Source organism: Canis lupus, chromosome 14 (assembly GCF_011100685.1).
Source record: "Canis lupus familiaris isolate Mischka breed German Shepherd chromosome 14, alternate assembly UU_Cfam_GSD_1.0, whole genome shotgun sequence".
NCBI classification, from domain to species: Eukaryota; Metazoa; Chordata; class Mammalia; order Carnivora; family Canidae; genus Canis; species Canis lupus.
Genome location: NC_049235.1, coordinates 18069391 through 18096588, shown reverse-complemented (window position 1 = coordinate 18096588; position 27198 = coordinate 18069391). Strand labels below are relative to the sequence as shown.

The 27198-nt window shown below is 38.8% G+C and overlaps 2 protein-coding genes across 12 annotated transcripts in view; one reads left to right on the top strand and one right to left on the bottom strand.

Annotated features, from left to right (window-relative positions):
• The window catches only part of PEX1 (peroxisomal biogenesis factor 1), a 70787-nt gene that overhangs the window by 1487 nt on the left and 42102 nt on the right, over positions 1-27198 (top strand). For 4 of the 8 annotated variants that reach the window (XR_005369371.1, XR_005369370.1, XM_038556809.1 and 1 more), the window contains exons 2-5: positions 8970-9125; positions 11979-12083; positions 14853-15004; positions 17207-17311. Coding sequence is in view for 6 of the 8 variants with exons in the window: in XM_038556809.1 (XP_038412737.1) it covers positions 8970-9125; positions 11979-12083; positions 14853-15004; positions 17207-17311 (518 nt within the window). In the remaining 2 variants the exon portion in view is untranslated. Of the gene's footprint in view, positions 1-8969; positions 9126-11978; positions 12084-14852; positions 15005-17206; positions 17312-27198 lie in introns of those variants that run through there. The other 4 variants (XM_038556810.1, XM_038556811.1, XM_038556812.1 and 1 more) reach the window with 4 other exon arrangements.
• Positions 19776-27043, bottom strand: RBM48 (RNA binding motif protein 48). 4 transcript variants are annotated; one of them, XM_038556816.1, is made up of 5 exons: positions 26884-27039; positions 25674-25864; positions 23492-23637; positions 21442-22010; positions 19776-20090 (listed from the first exon to the last, which is right to left on the bottom strand). In XM_038556816.1, the coding sequence occupies exons 1-5, from the start codon at positions 26992-26994 to the stop codon at positions 20004-20006; spliced, it is 1104 nt and encodes a 367-aa protein (XP_038412744.1). In that variant the 5' UTR covers positions 26995-27039; the 3' UTR covers positions 19776-20003. The 4 variants fall into 4 exon arrangements, with proteins under 4 accessions (XP_038412744.1, XP_038412745.1, XP_038412747.1 ...); XM_038556817.1 differs by lacking the exon at positions 26884-27039 and adding an exon at positions 26656-26811; XM_038556819.1 differs by lacking the exon at positions 25674-25864 and having other exon boundaries at positions 26884-27012.

Sequence of the window (27198 nt, the reverse complement as noted above, 5' to 3'; positions counted from 1 at the left end):
TAACAAGTTCTTTGTAACTCCCAAAATAGAGTTCCTCTCATTTCTAATATTCTCGCCATTTAAAAAAATAAAAGTAATTTTCTCAAAGTCTAAGGACAGTCTCAGGATTCTCAGTCAGGATTGCTTGTTGTCATACCCGAGAGACAAAGCAATTCCTTTTTAAGGTCAGGGCAAGGAACCCCCTCCCCCCCAAATCTGTTATATTGAATTTAATAGCACTTGCAATGTGCTATTTCTTCAACATCTAAAAGATCTTCTGTAGCTGTCAATCCCCTGCCTCTATGGGGAGTTTTTGTGCCAGAAAACTCAGGGAACTGGTCAGAGTAAACCTTTAAAGTTTGAGTCTCATCATATTTCAGACTGTATCAGAATCAGTACTTGGTTGACAGATAATCCTTTAGCACTTACGCTGTCATAGAAGTCCTTATATGACTCCACATACACAAATATATTTTGGGACACTTGATTAAAATATTTTAAGTGTAGGGCTCGTGTAAGTTCACTTGTGATCTATTTTTTCTTACTCCAGTTGTAGTTTAAGCAATGAGTTCCTCAGGCCCTTCTAAGGTCTGTTTTTCTAATCCTGCTGTTAGACAACCCTTAAAATTCATCTGGCAGGTGTAACCAATGTTGGATGTAATATCTTCCGTTACTTGCTGTTTTCTTAACAGTATCTTGAGTTTTATGACATTCAAAAGGAAATTTTGCAGACTTTAAAAATCTAACTCCTCTCCCCATTCTGGAGAAACTTTTCATTAATGTCTGCTATCTAAATGTGTATTCAATACCATAACATGTTATTTGAAAGCAATTTTCTGAAAGTCTCTCGGTTTTGAACACGTAATACTAGACTGATCCGTATTCCATATAGTCTCCTACAAAGAAGATACTTAACAATTATTTGAAAAGAGGAATGAGTTGCATTCCTTTCCAAAGCTTTGATGCTAAGTTAGAAACAAAAGTTCAGGCTATAGCTATTCACCAGTGTAACCAGATTACTATTTTACACGCCGATTACTAACAACTCATGTTTATTGGGCTCTTCATTGGGAAGTTGCTGTGCTAAATGGTTTGTGTTCATCTTCAATTCTCAGAACAAGCCCAGTGAGGTAGGTGATATTTTCCATGTTTTCAAATGAGGAAACCCAAGTCTTATAGATTGTCTAAAATTTCAGTGGACTTTTCTGGTGGGGGCAGGACTAGAACAGGTGATGCCAGAGCCTGCACTCAATCTTTATTTCTCAAATTATAGAGTCTTATGGTCATTTTGTATGTATACAACTTTTATGTATGTATGTATACAACTGTGCCATAGTAAGTACAGAATGAAAGTTGAATTTGGGGCAGCCCTGGTGGTGCAGTGGTTTAGTGCCACCTGCAGCCCAGGGTGTGATCCTGGAGACCCGGGATCGAGTCCCACGTCGGGCTCCTTGAATGGAGCCTGCTTCTCCCTCTGCCTGTGTCTCTGCCTTTCCCTCTCTGTGTGTCTCTCATGAATAAATAAATAAAATCTTAAAAAAAAAAAAAGTTGAATTTGGCTCAGTTCTTGGGTCCTTCAGTAAGAGACAAGGGTAGACATTGGCCTCTCATGACTTTTTTTGTTGTTGTTCTTTTTTTGTTGTTTTAAGATTTTTAAGTAATTTCTACACCTAACATGGGGCTTGAATTCACAACCCCGACCGAGATCAAGAGTCAAATGCTTTACCAAGCTGAGCCAGCCAAGTCCTGGAATTTGGTTCTTCATAGGCATGAGGAGGGTTAACAATGAGTGCTGTGTTGGCCTCCTTTTCTCAGGAAGGGACTGTCTTGAGGCAGCTGGCTGGAATAAAATATGGAGCTAGAGCTGCATTGCCCAGTATAGTAACCACTAGCTATGTGTGCCTTTTTTTTTTTTTTTTTTTTTTATTTAGGTAATTTCTACACCCAAGATGGGGCTTGAACTCATGGCCCTGACATGAAGAGTCATTGCTCTAACCAACCAGCCAGGCGCCCCATTTTTTAAAGTATGTGTGTGGCTATTTAAAAGTAATTTTTTTTTTTTTTTTTTTTTTTTTTTTTTATGATAGTCACAGAGAGAGAGAGAGGCAGAGACATAGGCAGAGGGAGAAGCAGGCTCCATGCACCGGGAGCCCGATGTGGGATTCGACCCCGGGTCTCCAGGATGGCGCCCTGGGCCAAAGGCAGGCGCCAGACCCCTGTGCCACCCAGGGATCCCTATTTAAATGTAAATTAAAATTATTTTAAAAGAAGGGGGCACCTGGGTGGCTCGGTTAAGTGCCTGCCTGTGGTTCTGGTCATGATCTCCGGGTTCTGGGATCTAATTGAGACCCACATTGGGCTCCCTGCTCCCAGGGAGCCTGCTTCTCCCTCTCTGCCCCCTGCTCATGCTCTCTCTTGCTCTCTCTCTCTCTCAAATCTTTTTAAATAAATAAATGTAAATTAAAATTAACTAGAATTTTTAAAACGTTTAATCTAGTGGAGGTGGAGGATCATTACCTCAGGGCATAATTAATCATGGGTTGCAACCTATAGATTGTCACAGGGCCCCATGCTTAGTTTAATGCTGTGTCACTGACAATGTGAGTGAAGGACCCATGTTTTCTTTGCTTTGGGCCCACAAATTCTGTAGTTGATCTTGGCTCTGTACCTCTTACTCATAGTATGGTGGGAGTATCTCCACCATTAGAATCACCCAAAGATTCATATTGAAAATGTAGATTCCTGGGTACCACCCTAAGTACATTTAAAAAATCAGCAAGTGGGGCCAAGCATCCGATCATTCACTCCATGTATTCTTAAGACACACTGAAGTTTAAGAATTCCTTTTTATTTTAGTTTTTTTTAAGTTTAAGAATTCCTAATCAAAATTGTCTTTTCCAAGTGAAACTTCATTTCTTTTTGTTTTTATACTTATGGGTTCAATCTTCTATTTTTCTAAATTTATACATTAAGTTGCATATTCACACATCCTTGGCAATCTGGTTTTGTGTGTATTTGTATTTAATTAAATCTTTGCTTTCTTGGGTCTCTGGAATTTGAAACCTAGCTAATTTATTGTCTTGGTTTTATTTCTCACATTGGTGGTTTTTTTCTCTTGAGCCTTCAAAACTCATTCAGAAACAATATACAGGAGTTTCAACTGCCTACTGCCTTTCCTAGTGCTTTTAAGCCCAGGGAAATTGTACTTTTTTCTTTAGGATCTTGAATACTATTGCTAACTACACGGTGATGTCTTCCCTTAGAATTTATTTTTTTAATTTAAAATTCAATTAGCTAACACATATTACATTCTTAGTTTCATGAAACTTCAGTTCTGTAAGCCTAATAGCAATCCCAGCTTGACTGATGGCGAGTTAGGAATTGACCCAGTCTTCACACATATGTTGTTTAGCCACATTTTTTTACACTTAACGTAGAATAAAAGTTTTTTAAAGCTAAGTGAAGAATTTTAAAGCTTCCCAATAATTTCATATTGTTTGATTCAAGTGATTATTTTGGCATCAAGATGTTACTTTGGATTCTGACTCATCCAGTATATTCCTTTACCTCTGCTATTTATAAGGGGCCATCATTTATTTAGCAAACATTCATTTGAAAGCCTACTCTTGTGCTTGGCACTACTGGATACTGAGTAGATAATTCATGTAAGAATAAGAAATTTTTGTCGTATGCCTTGCTAAAATCCAAATACTTTGTAATCTGCATTTCTCTGATTCAGTAGGAATGGTCCTACCAAAAGGAGGAAATAAGTTAAATCTAGTATGATTTATCCTTATGAATTCATGAGCCCCTGAGTGTTCATGAATTTCTAATACAATTGATTATCTCTTCTGGGACTTAGCCCAGGACCACCTATAAATCCAGTAGTCCAGTATTTGCCTTGCACTTTATTTGTGAGACATAACATGTGCCAGTATGTATGCATACGTAGGTTAGTATACAGACATATTTTCTAGCAATGTTTGCTGAAAGGGCTTAGAAATATTCTGCCCCCTTCATTATATATTGGGCTTAGAAATATTAATACCCCAGTAATAACAAGCACACCCAGTGCCTAGACCTTGGTGTCTAAATATCAATCTCCACTAAAAAGAATGAGGATTCCTTGAAGAAATAGCTGCACAGAGTGTAAAGGAAAACCTACACTACACCTCTTTTTCTCTTTTACTCTGACATTACTACCACACCTACACTTCTGGTCTCCCAACCGTATGGTTTTTCCCCCAGCAAGCAATTTTCTGTGACATTCCAGCAATTTCTTAATCCTGACACTCCCTGAGATGGCATCAGATCCCATAGGTTCAGTTCCACAAGACTCTCCTACTTCAGATGCCCATCACAAGTCTAAGTTGTTACCTTCATTTCTGAGTGACTATAAATTGGAGGTCCAACTAATTTCACCAAAGAGATGAAAAAGCCAATGGATTATGCTATGTGAAACATACAAGAAACCATTCAAAAGTTCCCAGTGTCGGGATCCCTGGGTGGCGCAGCGGTTTGGCGCCTGCCTTTGGCCCAGGGCGCGATCCTGGAGACCCAGGATCGAATCCCACATCAGGCTCCCGGTGCATGGAGCCTGCTTCTCCCTCTGCCTGTGTCTCTGCCTCTCTCTTTCTCTCTCTGTGACTATCATAAATAAATAAAAAATTAAAAAAAAAAAAAGTTCCCAGTGTCCAAAATGAACAATTTGAGCAAGAAAATTAACAATTATTATAAAATGAGTATATGTGACACACACACACCCCATACTGACATAAATAATTGAGTAAGTAAATGAAGAAAGACCTCTTCCTTTCAGGAGAAGGAACTCCAAATAATAATATAGATACTCCTTCCCAAGAAGTGGAATTCATTTCACTTGAGCAGCTGGCTTCTAAAGAATAGATTGTGGAAAGGGAAAATGGTAACTAGAGTGGAGAATCCTGTAGACTAGCTTAACCAAGTGATCAAAGTTATCAACAGTTAACCTTGTTAATATGTATCCCCCTGACATGTGAGAAGAACAGCAACCTATCTCTAGTATCCTTCCCCAAAACCCCTAACTACAGTCTAATCGTGAGAAAAACTTAGGCAAACAACTGAGGAACATTATGCAAAATAAAAACTCAAGGTCACGAAAGACTGAAAACTCACAAATTGTAAGAGACATGACAATCAAGCATATAGCGGCTTGGATTCTGGAACCCGCCAATAAAGGACATTTGTGGGAAAAGTGGTAAAATCTATAGTTTAATAATAATGTGCCAATGTTAGTGTATTTGTTTTGACAAATGTACCATCGTTCCGTAAGGTGTTAACAAGGAAAGACAGTGAAGATTTTATGCAAACTCTCATCTTTGCTGCTCTTATGTAAATCTAAAATTATTCCAAAATAAGTAACACGGGCCAATCTCTAGTACCTCACCATTCTCATTACCTATGATCTCCCAAATATCATTAACAATGGTTCCTTGACCTCATGAGTGAGGTCTTTAGATATAATGAAATGTGAGCTTACATGGATAAAACTCAGGAAAAGTTATTACCTGCTGAAGATTGTGCCTAAAATCCTTACTAGCTGTCTTGAATGACTTGTTAATATTTGACTCAGAGCAGCTCCTGACTCTTTTTTTTTTTTTTTTTAGCTCCTGACTCTTAAAACATCCCTTTCCTTCAGGGATCCATTTTCACATTGTTGGTGCTAACATTTCCACTCCGATGATAATTCTCTCCCTCAGAATTGAGCAGGAGTGCTTTCAGGCGATCATTAACATACTCTGCACTCCTTATATTGCATCCACACCTGAGCTGCTTTGTTCTTCGTATTCCAAAGAAAAGAAGGAGAACACTACAAGTTTTTGTCCTCGGAGCTGCTGCATCCCCTTATGTGATCTAGCCTTGAAGTCATATTGCTTCATTTCCACTGAGCTCTACTGGTTGAAACAGTCATACACACACACACACACACACACACACACACACACACACCCTGCCCCCTCCTAGTTTCAAGTAAAGGAGAGACCCCCATCTCTCAGGAATATCAAAGTCAGGAATCCCTGGGTGGTTCAGTGGTTTAGCACCTGCCTTCAGCCCCTGGGCATGATCCTGAAGACCGGGATCGAGTCTCATGCCGGGCTCCCTGCATGGAGCCTGCTTCTCCCTCTGCCTGTGACTCTGCCTCTCTCTCTCTGCATCTTTCATGAATAAATAAATAAAGTCTTTTAAAAAAAAAGGAATATCAAAGTCATTGTACAAAGAGCATAGGGGATGGATTGGGAAGACAGTGTTGTCATATCTGGACTCACCCATTCACAAGGTAGTTTTTTTTTTTTTTTAAGATTTTGTTTATTCATGAGATACTCAGAGAGAGAGAGGCAGAGAAACAGGCACTTACCTTTGGCAGGTCTTAGCTCAAGTGACACCTCGGGACCTTTCTTAATTTCCTACTCCCTCCCCAGTTGATTATTCCTTTCTTTGGGTCATGGCCAAACACCATCAATCATAGTGCTTGTAATACCTTGTGGCACTTTTTTTTTTTAAGATTTTATTTATTTATTCATGAGAGATAAAGAAAGAGAGGCAGAGACACAGGCAGAGAGAGAAGCAGGCTCCATGCAGGGAGTCCGATGTGGGACCCGATCTCAGGACTCCAGGATCAGGCTAAACTCTGAGCCACCCAGGCATCCCTTTTATTTTTTATTTTTTAATATCTTAGCCGAAGTATAACAACTTTGTGGGCAGGAAGCATGGTGTATTCATTGCCTGGTTCACAGGAGGCTCTTAATAAATGCTTTGTGGATGGATAAAAATGATCTTTATGTTGTATTTCAGGGCTTATAGTTAGTTATATTGTGGAGCCTGGAAATCTAATTTAGTTCATAAAACAGTATTAGTAGGTACCTTTGTAATTGCTTATTCTTCAGATTTATCAACCATTCCCCTAAGAACCAAATCATTCTGACCATTGTAGAAACCCTAATGTAAACTGTGTATGTGCTATGTGTTATCATTGATTTCAATTGGGTGAGTTAAAATCAATTTAAAGATAGCATCTAAAATATTTCTCCCTACTTTCCTTATAAAAAGAAAAAACGGGGGAAGGGGTGGAAGAGAAAAAAATAGTAACCAGGTTTCCTTCCTAACTCTTCTGGTTCTTTCAAATAATCTATGATTCATTAGAAATGGGCTTTTAGAAACTGAAGAAATCTCAAAGATCATCTAGGACAATACCCAGTTTTCATAGGTGAGGACTCTGAGCCATAAGGAAGCTTTATGACTCATCTAAGTCTGCTGTTCTAATTTAGAAACAGAAGTGGAATCTGGCACTTCAGTACCTCAGCCCCCTAAATCTAATCCCTTAATTCTCGGTCCTGATAATGCATTAGAATCACCCATTCACTTCTTTCAAAATACCCTTTTCCTAAATCTAGAGTGAAATTCGGGTGTAAGAATATTGGAAATTTGTTAGAAAATTAGTCTCCAAGTCCTGATTTTCTCTAACATCCCAAGTCCCTTTCCACTTTCTGACCTCATCTCCACCTCCCTAACCAAAGCCCTATCACTCCAAGCCTGGCTTCTATGCTTCCAGTTTTCCCCTTCAATGTAATTTTGCCAGATGAATTTTCCTAACCACTTCTCAATCCGTAGGGCCTAGAAGAATCAACAGAGCTCTTGTTTAAAAGCTAATTCCTGAGCCTGATGTTAGCAATTTTGACTTGGTAGGTCTGGGGCAAGACATGGGAATCTGGATTAAACAATGAAGAGGGGATTGATTCTCTCATACAGATGGTCCAGAAGTGGTCCATGAGAAACACTGCTTCAGTAAAATGCAGCTGACCCTTGAACGACCTGTAGGATACAAGCACCAACCCTCACACAATTGAAAATCCATGTTTGAGCTTTTAAAACCTTTACTGCCAATAGCCTACTACTGACCTTAATTATAAAATCAATTAACATATTTCATACATTTTATGTATTATATACTGTAATCTTAAAGTAAGTTAAAGAAAAGAAAATATTATTAAGGAAATCATAAGAGAGGGATGCCTGCGTGGCTCAGTTCATTAAGCATCTGCCTTCAGCTCAGGTCGTATTCCTGGGTTCCTGGGATCGAATCCCACATTAGGCTCTCTGCTTCATGGGGAGCCTACTTCTCCCCCTGCCTCTCTCTCTGTGTCTCATGAATAAATTAATAAAATTTAAAAATTACTATTATTAAGAAGAAAATCATAAGAGAATGGGGCACTTGGGTGGCTCAGTCGGTTCAGCCCCCAACTCTTGCTTTTAGCCCAGGTTGTGATATCCTGCACTGCTCTGGGGGTGAAGCCTGTTAAAGATTCTCTCCCTCTCCCCCTCCTCACTCCCCCCTTTCCCCAAAATAAAGAAAATCATAAGAGAAAATACATTTACAGTCCTGCACTATGTTTTTTTTAAATCATCTTTAAGTGGATCTGCAGTTCAATTCTATGTGGTTAAAGTCAACTATAAATGATAATTTTCTCTGCCATTAGCCCATTCTCTTCAATCTTGTTTCATTTCTCCAGTTGTTGTGCTCCCAATAGAGCATGTCCAAACCCAACCCATTTCTCTCCCTGGAATTCTCTATTTTACTACCTCCAACACATTTCTTCCTGCATAAATAATATGCATCCTTCAAATCTCTGTTAAAAGTCTGCTCCCATGATAGTGACCCAACTCCTCTTTCCCACACTGATTTCTCTTTCTTTACATGTCTATAGTGGTGACTGTTATGTTACATGATTTTCCATTTACATGCTATCTTATGAGACTTCTAGGTGATGCCTGTTTTAATTGTGTAAGCCATTAAGTAACAAGTCATGTCATACTTTTTCATTGCTAGGGCATCTAGCACCATAAGAACAAAATAGCTGCTTAGTAAAATATTTTTTTTTTTAGTAAAATATTTTTTATTAGATTGGAGTACTCACTAAGTCTAAGCTGTATATATTTGTATTTTTATTTTACAGTCAAAAAAAGTGAAGTAGAGTGTCTCATAAGACTTTTTCACAGCTTGGTGGAAAGAGCTAATGTAAGACTTAATAACTTCGGACTAGATCGTAATGCATTTCGAGCGATCCTGCACAGCGTATTTGGAATGACTGATGATATGCTTATGAATAGGGGTAAGAGTCTTAAGAAATTGAAATGGACCAAGCTGAGATGGCAAATATATATATGGTGTACATATTAATATGTGGCAAATATCTATTTGTAATGACAAAATTATATATGGCAAATTTTTATATATGTATGTGTGTTCAATTGTCATCAAAGACTTTGAATTTTTTTAAAGTTTATTTATTTGGTGCAAGTTGAGGGAGGGGCAGAGGGCAGGGAGGGGGACAAGTGGACTCTGAGCTGAGCAGGAACCCATTCCTGAGCACAGAATTCCTCTGGGGGCTGGGGAGCTGATCCCACACCCCCCAGATCATGTCCTGAGCCAAAAGTCGAGTTAGATGTTCAACCAACTAAGCCACCTAGGTGCCCCTTGAGTTTTTCTCTCTCTCTCTTTTTTTTTAAAGATTTTATTCATTTATTCATGATAGAGAGAGAGAGAGAGAGAGAGAGAATGGCAGAGAGAGAAGCAGGCTCCATGCAAGGAGCCCAATGCGGAACTCCAGGATCACGCCCTGAGCCGAAGGCAGGCGCCAAACCGCTGAGCCACCCAGGGATCCCCCTTGAGTTTTTCCATGCCAAACTAGATGGACTTAATTCTGATAAGGCTGCCAATATAAAATAAAAGTTGATCTGATTGTGAGGATTTTTAAAAGAGATTTTATTTATCTATTTATGAGAGAGAGAGAGAGAGAGAGAGAGAGAGAGGCAGAGACACAGGCAAAGGGAGAAGCAGGCTTCCCACAGGAGCCCATTGTGGGACCCAATCTCGGACCCCAGGATCATCCCCCGAGTCAAAGGCAGACACCCAACATCCCGTGAGGGATGCTGAGCCACCCAGGCATCCCGTGAGGATGGTTTTTAATCAAAACTCACTCAGAATGTTTTATCTCATAGCTGTACCATTTTGAGAAATAACCAGTAAGTTGCCAGTATTGGTTTTTTTTTTTTTAAGTTAAGCATATGACTTTTTACTCATGAAGTCTTTGGATTCATATGCTGTAGACATGTAAACTACTAAATGACTTCTCTTTCCTCATAAAAATACTGTATTAGTACCAAAAATGATAATTACTCATTAAACTGAAAAAAGTAGAGGATCTTATATTTAAAATAGGAAACTAGGGCCACCTGGATGGCTCAGTGGTGGGGCGTCTGCCTTTGGCTTGGGTCGTGGTCCCAGGGTCCTGGGATTGAGTCCTGCTTGGGCTCCCTGAGAGGAGCCTGCTTCTCCCTCTGCCTGTGTCTCTGCCTCTCTCTGTGTGTCTCTCATGAATAAATAAATAAAATCTTTAAAAAAATAAAATAGGAAATTATCTAATGTGATCCAGTTTCACTAACAAATTTTTAGTGTTCAATTTGATGTTTTGACATAGGTATATACCTTGAAACCATAATCATAATAAAAATAATTAACATTACCCCTAAAAGAGTCAGTAACATTTTATCTTCTATATAATAATACTAAGATTTCATTGGTAATTTAAAAAATAATATGTTATTTTAGTAAATTATCTTTAGGTATTATACATACTTTTTTTTTTAAAGATTTTTTATTTATTTATTCATAGGCACAGAGAGAGAGGGGCAGAGACACAGACAGAGGGAGAAGCAGGCTCTATGCAGGGAGCCCAATGTGGGACTTGATCCCGGGTCTCCAGGATCACAGCCCAGGCTGCAGGTGGCGCCAAACTGCTGCACCACCGGGGGCTGCCCTATACATACTGTTTAGAACAGAATTTTGCCACTCTTTTCAAATGCATTTTATTTATATTATTACTATTTTATTGTTTAAATTTAATTTAATAAACTTATTTCAAAGATTCTATTTATTCATGAGAGACACAGAGAAAGGCAGAGACACAGGCAGAGGGAGAAGCGGGCTCCCTGCAAGGAGCCCAAAGTGGGACTCAATCCCGAATCCCAGGATCACGCCCTGAGCCGAAGGCAGATGCTCACCCAGGCATCACTATTATTACTATTTCTTAAAGTCATCTCTACATTTAACATGAAGTTTGAACTCATGACCCCCTCAAGATCAAAAGCCACATGCTCTACCAACTGAGCTAGCCAGGTGCCCCCTTTGCCACTCTTTTATTTTTATTTATTTAAACGATTTGTTTATTTTAGAGACAGAGTGTGAGTAGGGGGAGGGACAGCAGGAGAGGGAGAGAGAATCTCAAGCAAACTCCCCACTGAGCAGAGATCCAATGCAGGGCTGGATCCCAGGACCTGAGACCATGACTTGAGCCAAAATTAAGAGTCGGCTACTCAACAGACTGAGCCACCCAGGAACCCCTGCCACTTTTTTTAGTATAAATTACCATCACTTGATTAGCTCCATGTTGCTCTTCTTGGCTCATGGTAACTGTACAAAATATCACAAGTGAAGTTCATCATTGATCCTGGAGGAGAATTATTCCTTTTTTTCTATAAAAATCTGTGGGAAACATATTTCTAGTAATTTTGACTCTTGTAAGAAAGACTGTGCCAAAACCCTTTTTTCCCCTCAATTTGGGAGGAAAGGTTTTCAGTGTGTTTTTGTTGTTGTTTTGAGGAAGGTTTTAAAAATCTTTTGATATATACATACTTCTGAATTATAAAATAACTGTGTGGTGCCTGGGTGGCTCAGTCAGTTAAGCATCTGCCTTCGGCTGAGCTCATGATCTCTCAGGGTCTCCTGATGGGGCCCCGCATCAGGCTCCCTGCTCAACGGAGAATCAGCTTCTCCCTCTGCCTCTCCCCCAACCCACTCATGCATGCATGCTCTCTCTCTCTTTAAATAAATAAATAAATAAAATATTAAAATAAAATAAAATAGTTGTAAATTACAATATGCTTCTATGATATTTTTCTTTCAGTATTTTTTGCATTTGACAAAGACAATGATAACTGCATAAATGCCAAAGAGTGGGTTAAAGGATTATCGGTGTTTCTTCGAGGGACTTTTGAAGAAAAGCTTAAGTGTAAGATTTCTTCTACATGTTATTACTGACAGTAATATGCATTGTCAATTTTGTATTTAGTGAATGCTTAAACATTTTAAAAAATATAAAATCCATGTTCTCTACAGCAACCTTTCAAAAATAGTTCATGACAGTTTTATAAAAACATCAAAACATGAAATGGGTGGCCTGTTTTATGGGAGAGTCCCTAGACCCAGGGTCCTCAAACATTTTCTTCACTGGTTCTGCAATGCCTAAATGTCACCATGCCATTCTTTGGCTTAAGGCCCAGGTGAAGACCAGCAAGTTAAGGTCAGGGCTTGAGCCCAACTGCAATCAGCCAGCAAGGCCATGATTTTGTGGCTGTCTCTGGGCTCCGCTGAAAATGGGCCTTGATACAGGCCAGTGCATAAGTCACAGTGAGGCCATTCCTGTCTCTTAATCAAAGAAAATAACTGGGAGTGATTGACGCAAAACAAGATGAAACACACATTAACCATCAGACACCAATACGCTAGTGTTGGAATTTGCATAAATTGCTAAGTTTTTGGTGGATGTAAATCGTTGTGGCAATACATGATTAAATAGCATCACACTATCAAAGAATTTTCCTTCTCTAATCCCTCTTTCTAAAAAGGTCTCATAGACATTTCAGGATATGTTAACTTGGGAAAAATACTACTTCTCAAGGTTGTGCTTTATGTATGCTCTGGATTGAAGAGACTCAACAAAAAGACACAGCTGATCTGATTATCTGGAATTTTATACTTGGTTCTACTCTTGCAATTTAACTAGAATACAAAGTTTGGAAGAGCTCCTGCTCTACTGTATTTTTGGTACCTGAGTAGGGTCATCTGTGGCATGAATGAATGGATGGAAGTCATGGAAGACACTCTCCAGGGAGAGAGAGATCATTTTGGATAGTGCAGATAGGCAGGCTCTCAGGGAATGACAAACTCACTACCCAAGTATATTGAAAAATGTTGTCAGTGATGTGATGAAGTTTATACTTAGTTTTTGTACTGTATGTAAGAAGAGAATCATAATATTGAGGTACACACACACACATGCATGTATGTGTACACGTGTATATATGTATTGAATGACCATAAGTTTAAATATTTATCTTCAGAGGTGCCTGGCTGGCTTAGTCAGTAAAGCATGCAACTCGATCTTTGGGTTGTGAGTTTGAATCCCACATCAGATGTAGAGTTTACTTAAAAAAATATTTTTATATATCTCCTTTATTGTAGTTTCATCACACTTTTTTGAAGTTTATAAAAGTCTTCTTTTATTTGTGATCCAAGAAGTCATTCTACAACAGGAGATGCTCAGTTCTGGGTCACATAATACATATAAACTAATAACCACAATATAATATGATTACTTAGAAATCTATGTATTTTCAAAATACTACATGGGAGTGTTGAGAAAGTTCTTTCCAGTGGGATCTGGTGGATCAGAAGACATTTTCAAAGAATAACTAGCCTTTCAGTTGTTTCTTGGTAAATCTTGAGCAGAAAGAAACTAGAAAGAAGACCATGCTAGGTATTAGGAACGGTATGAATAAAGGCATGGATGTCTAACTGAGTAGGTTGAGCTGGGAAAAATTGATGTCGAGACATGAGGCTAATAAGGTAAGTTGAATGTATATATCATTAAGGTTGAATCTTACTAAGGAAAAGACATCAGTTTCCTCTCCCCAACACTCTCTAGAGGATAGTTGTGAATCAACTATAATAAATAACGAAAAATTAGATAGAGGCAGGGGAGTTTCTTAGGAGATTGTTGAAGTTATCTAGGAAATAACAGTGGGGACAGAGAAGAGGAAAAAGACTATTAATATTTACAAGTTGGAATTGATGGTATCTCTTTGAATACAGAAGGTATTGTTTATAGTTTCAAGTACCTAAATTAAACTCCTTGATTTCAAAGTATTCCAGAAATAAGAAGTCACCAACTAAGATAATGTATTTATTTCCAGTCCTTTGCCTATTTTTAAAGTGGGTTGGTTTTGTTTGTTTTGCTATTGAGTTGTAGGAGTTCTTTATATCTTTTGGATATTAACACCTTATCTGATTTGCAAGTATTTTTTCCCATTCCATAGGCTGTCTTTTCAGTTGTTGATGGTTTCCTTTTCTGTACATAAACTTTCTAGTTTGATGTATTCCCATTTGGTTTTTTTGTGTGTGTCTTTTTTTTTTTTTTTTTTAGTCCCGCTTGTTTTTTACTTTTTTTGCTTGTGCTTTTGGTGTTAGAGCCATGAAATCATTACCAAGACCCATGTCAAGGAGCCTTGTTCCTATATCCTTTTTTGGGATTTTCATGGTTTCAAGTTTCATAATATTTTTAAACTCTCAATTTCAAAATCCACATCCCAAGGGATATTTAATCTTGTGGAAGGAAGTATAATAAAGAGTACTTTATTTTAAAATCTATCATATGGGCAGCCCTGGTGGTGCAGCGGTTTAGCGCCGCCTGCAGCCAAGGGTGTGATCCTGGAGACCCTAGATCGAGTCCCGCGTCAGGCTGTGTGGAGCCTGTTTCTCCCTCTGCCTGTGTCTCTGCCTCCCTCTCTCTCTCTGCATCTCTATGAATAAATAAAAATAAAATCTTTTAAAAATATATAAATAAATAAATAAATAAAACCTATCATATGGACCAATAATTGTAGGTTGTAGAAGTTGTTTTTATCTTTTTAAAAACTAGGTATTGATATGATTAAGGAAAAGACTAGTGATATTTTAACTGTTCTTACCCAAGTCTTTAAATTTCTTGTGCTTTGGACAGTCTGTTTTGAAGTTTACTATTTGAACGGTGATGGTTACATTTCTCAAGAAGAGATATTTGACATGTTGAAGAACAGTCTGCACCAACAGTCATCTGAGGAAGAGACTGATGAAGGAATAAGAGAGTTGGTAGATATAACACTGAAGAAAATGGTACAAATGAAAACCTAGAACTTATTATCCAATCAAGCAGATGTTGGAGAAAGCTAAGGACAATAAATGATTTATTTCACTCTATAATTTTTTTAAAGATTTTATTTATTCATGAGAGACAGAGAGAGAGAGAGAAAGAGGAAGAGAGAGGCAGAGACACAGGCAGAGGGAGAAGCAGGCTCCATGCAGGGAGCCCGACATGGGACTCGATCCTGGGACTCCAGGATCACGCCCTGGGCCGAAGGAGGCGCTAAACCACTGAGCCACCTGGGCTGCCCTCTATAATTATAGTTATCTTTATGAGGGCAGGAAATTTTTTGTTCTCTGCTCTATTCATTGCCTAGAACAGTACCTAGCTGATAGTGGATGCTCAATGAATACTTATGATATGACTGGGTGATTAAATGAATGACTGCACAAAATGAATGTTAACTAGTTTAAATTATTTTACTATCAGTAAAACCTCATTAATGTGTGGGTGGCAGTGCAGCAAATGCTTCTAAAATTGGATGCTAATCTGTCTTCATGACCCTACCCCTCCAACCCATCTAAACACCATTATAACAAAATAACAATAATTAAAATAGTTGTCCCTTATAGAGTACTTACTATATGCCAGGCCCTTCACAGAACATTAATATATGAACTCATTTTAATCTCACAACAACCCCATGTTGTAGAAATTACTATCTTTATTTTCTAGATGAGAAAGCTAAGTAGTTTTACCCAAGGCACACTAGAAAATGGGGTGCAGAATTCTTTCAATGAAACCAATAGTACCACTTTCTAATGGACATAAGGATTTTCCTTTTCTTGCTATGACCCTATCCTGGATATCAGTGAAAATTTATGACTCTAAGGCAGCCTGGACTCTGCTTACCTCCATTACTCTGCAGATCAGGAAGGAAATAGGTGATGGGGGCTGCTGAGTCTCACATTTAGCTAACACAAACTCCAGGGTATCTTCTTCTATTAAAAATACTCACTAGGGACACCTGAGTGGCTCAGCAGTTGAGCGTCCGCCTTTGGCTCAGGGTGTGATCGGAGTCCAGGGATCGAGTCCCGCACCGGGCTCTTTGCATGGAGTCTGCTTCTCCTCCCTCTTGGTATGTCTCTGTTTTTGTGTGTCTCTCATAAATAAATAAAATCTTCAAAAAAAAAAAAAACCTATTTAAAAAAATACTCACTAGCTGCTGCTTAGGGCTGAAGGTCAACTTCTTGAGAGATAGTATTTCCCAGGACTAAACCCACTCCCTTCTTTTTGGAAAGGAAATATTATGGACTGAGGTGTCTTAGTTTGCTTGGACGGCTATAAGAAAATACCAGACTGGGTGACTTAAAACAGGAATTTATCTCTCAAATTCCTGAGACTGGGAGGGGGGGGGGCATCTATCTGGCTAGCTCAGTTGGTAGAACGTGCAAATCTTGATCTCAAAGTTTTAAGCTCAAGCTCCACATTGGGTGTAGAGATTGTTTTATTTTTTTTTAATTTTTATTTATTTATGATAGTCACAGAGAGAGAGAGAGAGAGGCAGAGACACAGGCAGAGGGAGAAGCAGGCTCCATGCACCAGGAGCCTGACGTGGGATTAGATCCCGGGTCTCCAGGATCGCGCCCTGGGCCAAAGGCAGGCGCTAAACTGCTGCGCCACCCAGGGATCCTGAGATTGTTTTAAATATTTTATTTCATCATACCCTGGGCCGAAGGCAGGTGCTAAACCGCTTAGCCACCCTGGCATCCCTAGAGATTGCTTTAAAAAAAAAAAAAAAATCCTGCAACTGGAATGTCCAAGGTGCCCGTCAATTCTCTTCCATGGTGAGGGTTCTCTTCTTGGCTTGCAGACAGCCACCACTTCAATGTGTCCTCACATGGCAGAAAGGACTCTGGTCTTGCTCCACGTATAAGGACAGTTACGTCACAGGGGCTCCACAAGACAGCTAAAGACAGCTAAATCTAATTGCCTCCCAAAGACCCCACTTCCAAAATCATCATACTGGGGGCTTTAAGATGTGAATTTGATGGCAGGAGGGACACATTCAGCCCATAATACCAGGTATTCCAAATAGAATTACAGGTATCAAGTAGCCCTGATAAACAAGTACCTTTTGATTTATGAAATAGGGCCCACTGAAGTGTACTTGGCAAAGTTTTCCAGGCAAAATTAAAACCTATCATTTATCAAGATATCATCTTCCTCTCTAGGATTATGACAATGATGGCAAGATATCTTTTGCAGACTTTGAGAAAGCAGTAAAAGAAGATAAACTTTTGTTGGAAGTGTTTGGACCATGTTTACCAGAAGCAAAGGTAGAGTGCCAACAGCTCAAATTGGTTAAGGGAACATTTTAAGGAAACAGTAAGTAATACTTGCTGGACAACTCACCTCTGTAGGGGCTTTGGCCCAATGCTGACATTCAGACAACCACAAGGGTCTCGGCTTCATCCTCATGTTTTGGGGCCCAACAATAGTGACTGTTTATTATATTCAATGGACTTTTTGAGCTTGTAACTTCTTTAGCCATACACAATTCCTGATTTATTGCATGTTAATGTTATTTTCCCAAGGAAAACTAGGACATATTGGCTTGCTTAAGGAATAGAACACTGAACAGTATACTCAGCAGGTACCAACCATAAAATGCTAGGACAAAACTTGTTCTCTTTCAACCCAAATGTTGTCAAACAATGAGAATAATTTTCAAAAACCTTGGACACATTTGAAGTACTTTATAGTATCTATGTTTATGTGTTTTCATTTATGGATTTGACCAAAGTTTTCTGAGCCAGAAGAGCCAGCCTAGTAATTGATTTGACACATTAATATTTTAATTCTTCCACTGATCAACTGCTTTGCGAACCTACAGAAACTTTTTATTCTCTGTAGTTTGGATGGTGATTTTGTGCATGAACTTGCATGTTAAGCTCTCCTGAGTTATCTCAGCTTGTTTCTCTAACTTGTCTGAGTGTAGCTTATTCCCACATTCTGATTCTGCCTGTAAATTTTTAGTAAAATGCAATGTATGAAAGGAAGAATGGGGGTTCTGTTGGAACACCAACAGTTCTTCAGTTGCTCCCAGAATTCAGTAGCCCAGCTATCAAGGGTCTTGCTGTGCACAAGCAGCAATGGTGCTACCTAGTAACTTGTGAGAAATGGAGAATCTCAGGGCACACTCCAAACCAAATGACTCAATCTTTTCTCTCTTTCTTCTGATGCTTGACACAGCAAAGGTTCTTCTTTCTTTCTCTCATTGTGGTCAAATATAGTGCATGTTGGTGGGGATGGGGAGGCATGAGAGCTAGCCTCCAGTCCCTGAAAAGATCCTGAAAAAAACAGAAATCCATTCAATAATACAGAACTGAGTAGCTCCTCCCTTTAAGAATTTAAATTCTTGAGGGCAGCCTGGGTGGCTCGGCGGTTTAGCGCCACCTGCAGTCCAGGGCGTGATCCTGGAGACCTGGGATCGAGTCCCACATGGGGCTCCCTGCATGGAGCCAGCTTCTCCCTCTGCCTGTGTCTCTGCCTCTGTCTCTCATGAATAAATAAATTAAATTTTTAAAAAAAGAATTTAAATTCTCCCTTAGAATTTTTAATTGTGATAAAATAGATCTAATACAAACTACCCTTTTAACCAATTATAAACATACAATTCAGTAATGTTAGGTATACTATGTTGTACAATCTCCAGAACTCTTGTTTTTATCTTGTAAAACTGAAACTCCATACCTGTGAACAATTCTGCATTCCTATAACCCACAAGTTCCTGGCCACTATCATCATAATTTTCATTTTAATAAGACCCTGAGGTGAAGATTCATAATATCTTAACATCTGAGAAGTGTGTTCTAGACAGTAACTTGCTCTTTCCAATTCTATGCTTGGGTCTCTAATGTGTCTTTTACCTGGGAATTCAGCAAAGAAAAATCTCTAATTACCTTACAAGGAAGTAAGGCCAAACCCCTTGCCTAAAACTTCTTTAAATACCATCTACCACTTGGAGCCATCCCAGCAAGTTTCAATCAGTAGGTCATAACTGATGAACTTTCTTAACTGGTATATTCAAAATCAATTCATTAGGCAAGGTATAGAGAAAAAAGAACAGACCACCATTTGATATGGGCTCTCTCAAGTTATTTTTATCACTTAAAAAAAAAAAAAAAAAGGGAAAGAGTGAACATAATTATTCCAAATTCCAATTATGTGGTTCCCTGACAGGAAAAACAATGTGGGTATGCTAAGGGTAGTGGTTAGCATTTTCTAATAGTTTGTTCTAATAGTTTACCTTTTTTTACTTTACAGAATTGTATTGATTTTGAAGCCCTGGCATTCAGACACATCCTGACTTCTAGTTTTTGAATGTGAATTACTCAATACTTGTATTAAAATCAGAAGCAGATCCTGACTGCCTATCTTTACTTGCATTCTAAAGTTTTTATCTTTGCTTCACTTCATTTACCTATAATTACTGCAATGTGAGAATAAGAACAGTTTCTGTAATATTAAGTATGATCAAAATAACACCTATAAGTAATGATAAACTAATTTTACTTTTTAAGTTAGCCAACAAGGCTTAGATCTTAAGGCAAATCCTGTGAATAAGCCTTTCATAACCCCCTTTTCTCTTGCTTCCTCAACCACAGAAGTTGAAAACCTTAAAAAAAAAAGAAAAAAGAAAAAAGAAAAAAGAAAACCTAAACATTTATTTACCATGCCAGACCTCCCCAGTTAGGAACAGCCATGAGCCCAGTTCTAGCTAGTAAGATGTAACCAGAATCACTGGAAAAGTTGTTTTCTTTTATTAAGGAATATATTTGGCTGGCATGTATTTTGTCCATGATAAACTAATTTTAAAAGATGAAATTTTATTAAATAAGTAGGTTGAATGATATTACAAAGAGGAATGCATTAGAAAATTCCTGCAGTACAACCTCTTCAAGAATTAAAATGACAGGCTAAAAATAATAAATAGTCCCTCAGGAAACATAATTTGCTGCTGGCAATCTATATTCTTCTTCTTTGTTTTAATGGACGACTTGAATGCACATCTTCCAGCTTGTCTTCTGGAGGTTTTGGCACAGATGAAATTACCTAGTTTAAAAAAAGAGAACCACCAACATTTATTCCTTATAGCACAGGAATAAATAAACTAATAGAAGAGGTAGGATCTACATCTAGTAGTTCAAATCTTGCCATCACATTGGAGGCAGAGTGAGTCCAATTTCAGGGTATAGCCTACAGAGCAAAGTTTTCTGTCCAAACACTGATGGGAGTAAAATTTCTAAAGCCATTTAACAAGAAAAAAAATTTGAAGGGAGAAAAATAAATATGTACTCTTCTATAATAATCCTTTATTATTAGCATCTGTAGTAAGTTGTGTTTAAGCATTTCTCATTTTTGTTGTTCTGCTGTTTCCTTTTTAGGAATTGAACCTAACAACTTTTTTTCTTGAAAATACAGTCTGCTCTGGCTGAGAGCGCTATGCATCTCTATCTATGCCTCAGCTCAGCTGTATTTGAAGGAAGGGGGCCAGCACAAACTAAAAATTTTAAAAAGAGGCTTAAGCATGGAAACTGCGTTTATAGATTTTTGTTATTATAAAATAGGAGCTCATCCTTAATGAGATAGTAATTTTCAGGTAAAAAAAAAAATACACATAAACTAAGCCACCTCAGACTCCCTTAATCACTCTGTAAAATATACATACAATTACACAAAAAGCACTCTCTGAACCTCAGATTAAAGTTTAAGAGAATGGTCTTTCTTCCTCAGCTTGATTTCTACGAGGTTTGCCCCATAAAAAAGGTATCTTTCAAAAGCTAATTCAAATGTTAGCTTTCTTTTATTGGTGCTTGGAAAATGTAAAATGATTACATAAATAATATGTAAAGAAATTACTACTTAAGTAGTACAATCGAGCTGTATTCTATTTAAGGAGCTGACATTTTGAAATGCAGACCGTAGTGGCTAGTCTTTAGAAATCTCATCTTTTTCTATGGCTATCTTTATCAAAGAAGAAAAAAGCATTTTAATTTAATGTAATTTTGTAATAACTTTAAAGAAATAAGTTGTAGTAATTTTCCTTCAACACAACAGTTCTGTACTTTGGCTCATAATAGAACCAACCAGGGAGCTTTAAAAAGGGAGGGCCTGGGCTCAATTCTCACAGACCAACCTCACTGACTGAAACCACTGCTTTTATAGTTTAGAGCTAGAATGATATGAAATACATTGTTTAAAGCAAGGATTAATGACATCAAAGCACATACATTTCTGTTAAGTCAAATTCAGTTAATTCAACAGAACTGTAGAAAAACACATAAAAAAAAAACTGAAAATGAAAAAAATTAATGACAATACTTTAGCTGCCACAAATCTCGATTTAGCTGTTAGTCCTATGACCAGATGGTCTCTTAAAATAGTTTTTTAAAAATGATCTTACCTCTTGAAGTTTATTCCGAATTAAATTTGCTGTGGTATTCAATGAGTCGTCATGCATGTCCACTTTAGGTATGTCTGGTAACAGAGGCCCAATCATAACCTCATTACTACTTGTGCTTGTTTCAAGAAAAGTTCCAATTTTACGATCATCTTCTCTTCTTCTTTTCCGCTCCTGCAGTTGTGTTGTCCTAGGCATAAATCTCTCAACTGCCTCTGAAGAAGTAATAGCCTTTTGTGCACCAGGGAAGGCCAATGAATTTTTTAAAGGTTTCATTTGTATCTTCTGCAAAGAGTCATTGTGCATACAATGCTCCATTGTTTTAGCATGGTTTCTACTGTCCTGAGAGAAGTTGGATGCTTTACCCATATGTTCCCCTGACGAACATGTACATTTTGAGGAAAAATAACATAAAGGCAATTCACAAGAATAAGGAAGACAAGGGTCTGAGTTGCCAGCAGAAGTATTCACAGTGACTGCACGAAATCCAGATGTCCCTGAATGGAAGTTCTGTCTGAAATCTTTTGTGTCTTTAAGCTCTGTAACCCGTTTCTTCTTTGTTATGTAATGATCTTCACATTACAATTTAAAAGGTGAGATAAGAGGAAAAAGAAATGTTTTATTGTTTTCATCATTCAGAAAACTATAATTTTAAAAACAAACATTACTTTAAATGTTAACAATGGTACCCTGAATAATTTATTTCTTAAGCAGGCAATACCTTGTATTTAAAAGCTAAAAAGGATAAAGAATATATTAGTGTCAAGTGTCATTCTTTCTTTGCTCCCCATCTTCCTCGTTTCTACTTCTCCATAAGTAATCCCAATTCTTTCTTATTTATCTGTCCAGCTAGGTCTTACTTTTCCTTCTCCCACCAACTCCTCTTTTTCCATAATATCCATTTCTTTGTTCCTTTGCATTTTCCACCTAACTGTAGATCTTAGAGATCTTAGAGATTTTTTCTTGGTCATTACATAGAATGCTTCTTTCTTCACAGCTTCAGAGGAGTCTACTGTATGAATGTATCATGCTGCTTAGTTTGTGTTTAATTTTTAAAAGAGGCAGTATGCTGGACCCATATTTTGTAATTTTATTTGCCACACAACCATAAAGTTTTCCTAGAACTATTCACATATCCCATGGGTTAAAGTTCAGGGTCTACTAATGACCATGGGCTCTCAACAGTTCTCTTGCCAAATTTTCAAATAAGTCTTCCAAGAGTCTTCCCTCCTTACTTCTCTTCACCTCTGCCACAGGCCACTTCCCCAGTCATAAACTCCTCATATTCAATAACTGTGTGGATACTGACTTGGTCTTTCAACTAAAGGGTGGAAAACTGGTCATCTGAGCCTCCAGGACTATTCAGATTTCAGACCACACACATTATTTTAGTCCAATTCTGAGTGCTCTGTTCCTACAATCCTTGTACCAAATCCCATGAGACCCTATTCCAGGCACCTGGAATTTATGTCTAGTGAAACTCAGTGGGGCATATGGCGTCTCTGGCCAGCTACTGGTCAAAAGTGGGACTTTTTCACATTTAATAGTTTTAGATTGGCAGTAGGTAACTAGTCTGCAAATCATAATTGTTTCTCACTGCCTTTATGTCAAGCCTTAATTCCTCAGCATGGGACAGACACGAGGCACTTCATGATTCAGTTCCTGTCCTCTTTTCTAATCTTATTTCTAGGAGCAGCCCATGTTGTGGTTGCCCTGTACTACTTGTAGTTCCTTCATACACATGATGTCTACTTATTCCTCTGCTCTTTAAACATGCTACCTGGCTTACCTTTCCATCTCCCCTTCTGAGTAATGTCTACTTGTCCTTCAAAACTCAGCCATCTCTTTCATCCTGTAGGACTCTTGTCACAAACTAACATCTTTCCCTTTCCAGCCCAGATTACTTGAGAGTGCTGCACAGAATCCTGCAGTTTATAGTTAATGAATATTGTGATTATTTATCTCTCTTCCCACTAGACTGGGAGGCTCTATGATGATACACCTCGCAGACTGCCTGACACACAAAAGATGTTTAGTACCTGGCTTTACAAACCTTTATTTTTAGTAGTTCTTGCTATATAAGCCTTCCTCTCCTGTAATTTTTTTCTAGTTTCTTCAACTGTTTCAAATTCTGGAGCATAGCATACATGAAGCAATCCACCAAAGAAACTCTGTTCATCCATTTTTCTCTTGGCTGTCCTAAACAGAAATATGTGATAGCATGTTTTATTAATCTTGACCTACTTAGGATGAAAGCTGAAATAGTATACAATGCATTGATCCAAAAGTCCAGGTTTTGCTAGGTGTACATACATCCTATGGTTTGGGAGTTAAGATGTTCTACTTGTGTATGGTATTAACTCTACTGATCTAGTGCATACTCTTCAAGCCTTTCATCCCCTCGCTCTATACTACTAACAGATTTTGAGCTAAGTCATCCACACATAACCAGACTCCCTTTAACCAACTTAGGAGCCAATAGTTAACTTGAGGTACACAATCTGTGGTCATGAAATAGAGATTTCTCTGTGTTAAATGTCCCTTAAGAGTCAGCTCATACCCAATTTAGCCTTTTCAGCACAATGGATTCACAAATAAAAATATTGTAATAGTAAAATCTTCAATAATTGAGTAAATATTGAATATATAAGCAACGAGAAAGTTACATGATGATATTCAACAAATACTTATCAAACATATGTAACTGGCTAAGCATTATACTACAATAAATATTTAAGTACTTGCGTGTCTAGGGATAATGATAGAAATACTTATTGAGATTTTATCACACACCAGGCAGTGCCCTAAGTACTTCACCTGAATTAAGATTTCATAAAACCCTATGAGGACCTAAGGAGGCCTCAGGAGATTTATAATTTAGCCATGCTCACACTAGTTTGTGGAGTTATGATTCAAATTGAGATGCTGAACTCCACAACCTACCATATTATGTGCTGTGGGAGATGCAAAAACTCTAGAAAATATGCTTCGCTAACTATGAGGGGAAGTTGGTTAGGGGAAGTGAGATCACATAAGGGAGCAAACTGAGAACAATACATAACCCTATAAAAATCAAGTGCTTTTGTGGCAGACTGCAAGTGCTATTTGGAGTACGGAAAGACAATGTGAATGGTGGGGCACCTGACTGACTAAGTCGGTAGACCATGTGATGCTTGATCTTGGTGCTGTAAGTTTGAGCATGTTGGGGATACAGTAATTAAAATCTTTTTTTTTTTTTTTTTTTTAAAGAGAAAAAGGAAGTATGAATGGTAATAGCCAAAGGATGGATATTGGAGCAAATTAGTGACAAGAATGGGGTAAACATAAAACTAGATGAGGCATTTCACCCTTATTGAAGCACAGAATTTATGCAGAAGGCAGGAAAAGACTGAGTCAATTCACATAGGTGCATAACATTAAGAACTTCAATAGCGGACAGCCCAGGTGGCTCAGCGGCTGGAGACCAGGATTGAGTCCCATGTCGGGCTCCCTGCATGGAGCCTGCTTCTCCCTCTGCCTGTGTCTCTGCCTCTCTCTCTCTCTGTGTGTCTCTCATGAATAAATAAATAAAATCTTTAAAAAAAAAAAAAATCCCAGCAAGTTTAAAGAAAAAAAAAAAAAAAAAAGAACTTCAATAGCTAATGTTTACTGCATTCTCAACAGGAGGCACTATGTTTCAGCCCTTTACATGGATTATTTCATACCATCCTCACACAACCCTCAAAGTAGGTCCTTTTACTGTACAGATTTCAGAGACTAGAAAAAACAGGCTTGTTGAGGTTAAATGACTTGTCCAAAGTCACGATGTTAGTAAGCTGTGAAGTTCGAAAACTTATCCAAACCCATTTTGTAATCTACCACAATATATGACTGAAGATTGTTAAGCAAGGTAATGACATTTAAGACTGGAGTTAAGATAGGGCAGCCTGGGTGGCTCAGCGGTTTAGCACCTGCCTTCAGCCCAGGGCGTGATCCTGGAGACCTGGGATCAAGTCCCACGTCCGGCTCCCTGCAGGGAGCCTGCTTCTCCCTCTGCCTGTGTCTCTACCTCTCTCTCTGTGTCTCTCGTGAATAAATGGGTAAAATCTTAAAAAGAAAAAAAAAAAAAAGACTGGAGTAAGATTAAAATAATACAGCGTTACTCAGTAATTCAGGTATGAACGAGGGACAACTGGGACCAATGTGCTAGCAATGGGAATGGCGGAAATGAAACTTAAGCTTAACTTGCACATTACCTTGCACTTTGTAAATTCATAAATTTAATAAGATAAACTTCCGTAAAGTCTTCTGCTGGGTATTCATCTAAAGCGTTATACTGTTCAATTGCACCATATAGAGCAAATCGCTCAACTAATTCCTTCATTGCTCCCACCGCAGGAACTCCTTGAATTAACAAGTACCGAGATTCCAAATTGATTGTATATACCTAAAAGAAATGCAGACACATAAAAATGTATTTTCCACATATTAGTGAACCCATGTGATACCTGCCTTTCTCTGATTGACTTATTTCACCAAATAACATAATACTCTCCAGTTCACTAATACATGGAATATAAGAAAGAGCGCAGAGGATCGTAGTTAAGGGAGGGAAAACTGAACGGGAAGTCATCAGAGAGGGAGAAACACCAAGAGAGACTCTTAACTCTAGGAAACAAACTGAGGGTTGCTGGAGAGGAGGTGGGCGGGGATGGGGTAATTCCGTGATGGGTACTAAGGAGGGCACATGATGTTATGAGCACTCGGTGGTGTACCTAACTGATAAACTATTGAACATCTGCATCTGACACTGTGTACTATACGTTGGCTAACTGAATTTAAATTAAAAAATGTATTTTCCAAATAAGCCTAAGACACATCTTCTATTTAAAAAAAAAGAAGAAAAAGCTCTGGGGATTAAAGAGTACATTTACAATGATGAGCACTAAATAACGTACAGAGGTGCTGAATTATCATATAGTACACCTGAAACTAATATAACGCTGTAGGTTAACTATACTAGAATTAAAATTAAAAAAAAAAACAAAAAACTTAAAGCCCTGAAAAGAAGAAACATTCTGTTCAGCCGGTCTGCAGAAAAAATAAAGAATAAATTCACCCCTCCGTGTCAGGGCCTCTAATTAAAACACAGAGTATCTTCAATGGACATATTTTCCGGAAGTTGGCTCAGGAGAAGTTAACTGGAGAGAGAGCGAGAACGATTCACTGAGCGCTTACCACGTAAGCACGGAAGATACAAAGACTAAAGCGGAGCCCCGTCCCCGCGGAGCTGACGTTCTAGCAGGTAGCCGAGGAGTTCGTGAGAACGTCTGGTAACTGAGCGCCGGCCTCTCGTCCCACCGCCGATGCCTGGTGGGCAGGCCCGCAGCCCCTCAAGCCTTCATCTATCAAGCCGGGCATGATAACGCTATCGAGGATAGCGAGTGAAAACCCAAGTCACTTTACCTTGACAGCGCGAGGCCGCCGCCCCTCCCGATACTTGGCCCGCGTGTCGCACACGGCCCTCTGGACGTGGTGATCGAATACGCCCCCGAGCTCCCCGCCGCTCGACGCCATCTTGCCTACTTGGCTCCGGCCAAAACGACAACATCCGCCGGGCCGCCCTCCCGCCCACCCAATGACGGAGGGGAATGGGCCACGGCGTGCCTGGATTGGCTGGAGAGCCGACGGCGGCCCGCATCGTTTCCGGCGAGTGAGACTTGGGTGAGCGAGGTGCCGCCCTCCGGCGGCGCGGCGGAGAGGCCCGGGACTGCTGGGGAA